Source organism: Fonticula alba, assembly GCF_000388065.1.
Source record: "Fonticula alba strain ATCC 38817 unplaced genomic scaffold supercont2.17, whole genome shotgun sequence".
Lineage (NCBI taxonomy): Eukaryota > Rotosphaerida > Fonticulaceae > Fonticula > Fonticula alba.
In genome coordinates, this window is record NW_009242987.1 from 47747 (window position 1) to 49349 (window position 1603).

Below are 1603 nucleotides of genomic sequence, written 5' to 3' on the forward strand. Positions count from 1 at the left end.
CCCCCTCCCACAGGGTGAAATCCGCTGTACCGCCTTCAACGAGACGGCCGAGTACCTGAACCAAGTGATCGCCGTGGGCAAGGTCTTTTCCGTGTCGCGCTGCCGTGTGGTCGATGCCAAGAAGCAGTTCTCCGGCCTGGCACACAACTTCGAGATCAGCATCGACAATTCGTCGGACGTGGTGGAGCAGGACTCCGCCGACTCCAGCATCCCCCAGGACAGCATGACCTTCGTCAAGTATTCCCAGCTGCCGGAGACGGAGAAGAACACCAATGTCGATGTCATCGGTGTCATCCGCCGGGTGGAGGCCCCGGTGGAGATTGTCTCCCGCGCCAAGAACCGCACCTTCATCAAGCGCGACGTGGAGCTGGTCAATGACGAGCTCATTTCCGTCATCCTGACCGTGTGGGGCGAAACGGTGGAGCAATTTTCCGAGAGCAGCATCGGGTCCATTGTGGCCGTCAAGAGTGCCCGTGTCGGGGACTTCGGCGGCCGGTCCCTGTCCGTGGGGTTCGCCTCGTCGGTGCTCTTTAATCCCAACTCCCCGGCCGCCGAGCGCCTGATGACCTGGTGGAAGACCGTCGGCGAGGGGGCCTCCTTCGTGTCGATCTCCTCCGATGGCGGCGGGTCCGGCGGGGGCGCCGGCTCGCGCGTGCCCAGCAACCTCGCCACCCGGCCGCTGTGTGCCCTGCGGGACGAGCAGATCGGCGAGAGCGGCCCCGAGGTGGTGGCCGTCAAGGCCACCGTCACCGTCGTCAAGACCGACGGCACCCTCCTGTATGCCGCCTGCCCGAACACCACCACCTGCCGCGGCAACAAGGTGATCTCCGAGGCGCCGGGGCAATTCCGCTGCCCCAACTGCAATGTCGTTCACGCGACCCCGGCCCATCGGTACGTCCTGTGGGTCTCGGCCTTGGCCGTGTCGCTGTCTGGTCCTTTGTCTCTTTCTGCCTCTTTTTGTCCCTCCTTGTCTCTTTTTGTCCCTCCTTGTCTCTTTTTGTCCCTCCTTGTCCCTTTTTGTCCCTCCTTGTCCCTCTTTGTCCCCCCTCCCCCTCCTCCCTCTCACACACATATGCGCCACAGTTTTATTCTCCCCCTCAGCATGGCCGACATGACCGGGTCCATTTGGGCCACGTCCTTCGACAACACTGCCACCCTGCTGACCGGCACCACGGCCGATCATGTGGAGGAGCTGCGCACCGCCGGCGACATGTCCTTCGTCACCTACTTCAAGAACTTCACCTTCCGCGAGTTCAACTTCGTCCTGCGCGCGCGGCTGGACTCCCTCAATGAGGAGATGCGCGTCCGGTGCCACATCAACGCCGTGGAGCCGGTGAACTTCCGCAACGAATCCCTCAAGACCCTGGAGCTGATCAACCAGTATTCCCTGTGAGGGCATCCTCCCTGCCCCCGCGCCCTTCCCGCCGGGCCGCCGGCCGTCTCCCTCCCCTCCCTGTGAGCCGGATCGTGCCTCGGCCTCGCTCAAAATAAACCCCCCGTGCTGATGTGCTGCCCGCGCGCCGTGTCGGTGTGCATGCCGGCGTGCCACCTCCCCTGCCTCCCATGGTGACGGCGATCCTCTCGGGATGCGATCGCGCAAGTG

General features: G+C 63.9%; 1 protein-coding gene across 1 annotated transcript in view; it reads left to right on the top strand.

The window, feature by feature from the left end:
- H696_06009 (hypothetical protein) overlaps positions 1-1505 on the top strand; it is a 3287-nt gene extending 1782 nt beyond the window's left edge. Inside the window, exons 4-5 of the mRNA XM_009499774.1 lie at positions 14-891; positions 1084-1505. Coding sequence (XP_009498049.1) covers positions 14-891; positions 1084-1393 — 1188 coding nt within the window. The 3' untranslated portion in view covers positions 1394-1505. The remainder of the gene's footprint in view (positions 1-13; positions 892-1083) is intronic.
- Positions 1506-1603: the final 98 nt, after the last annotated feature.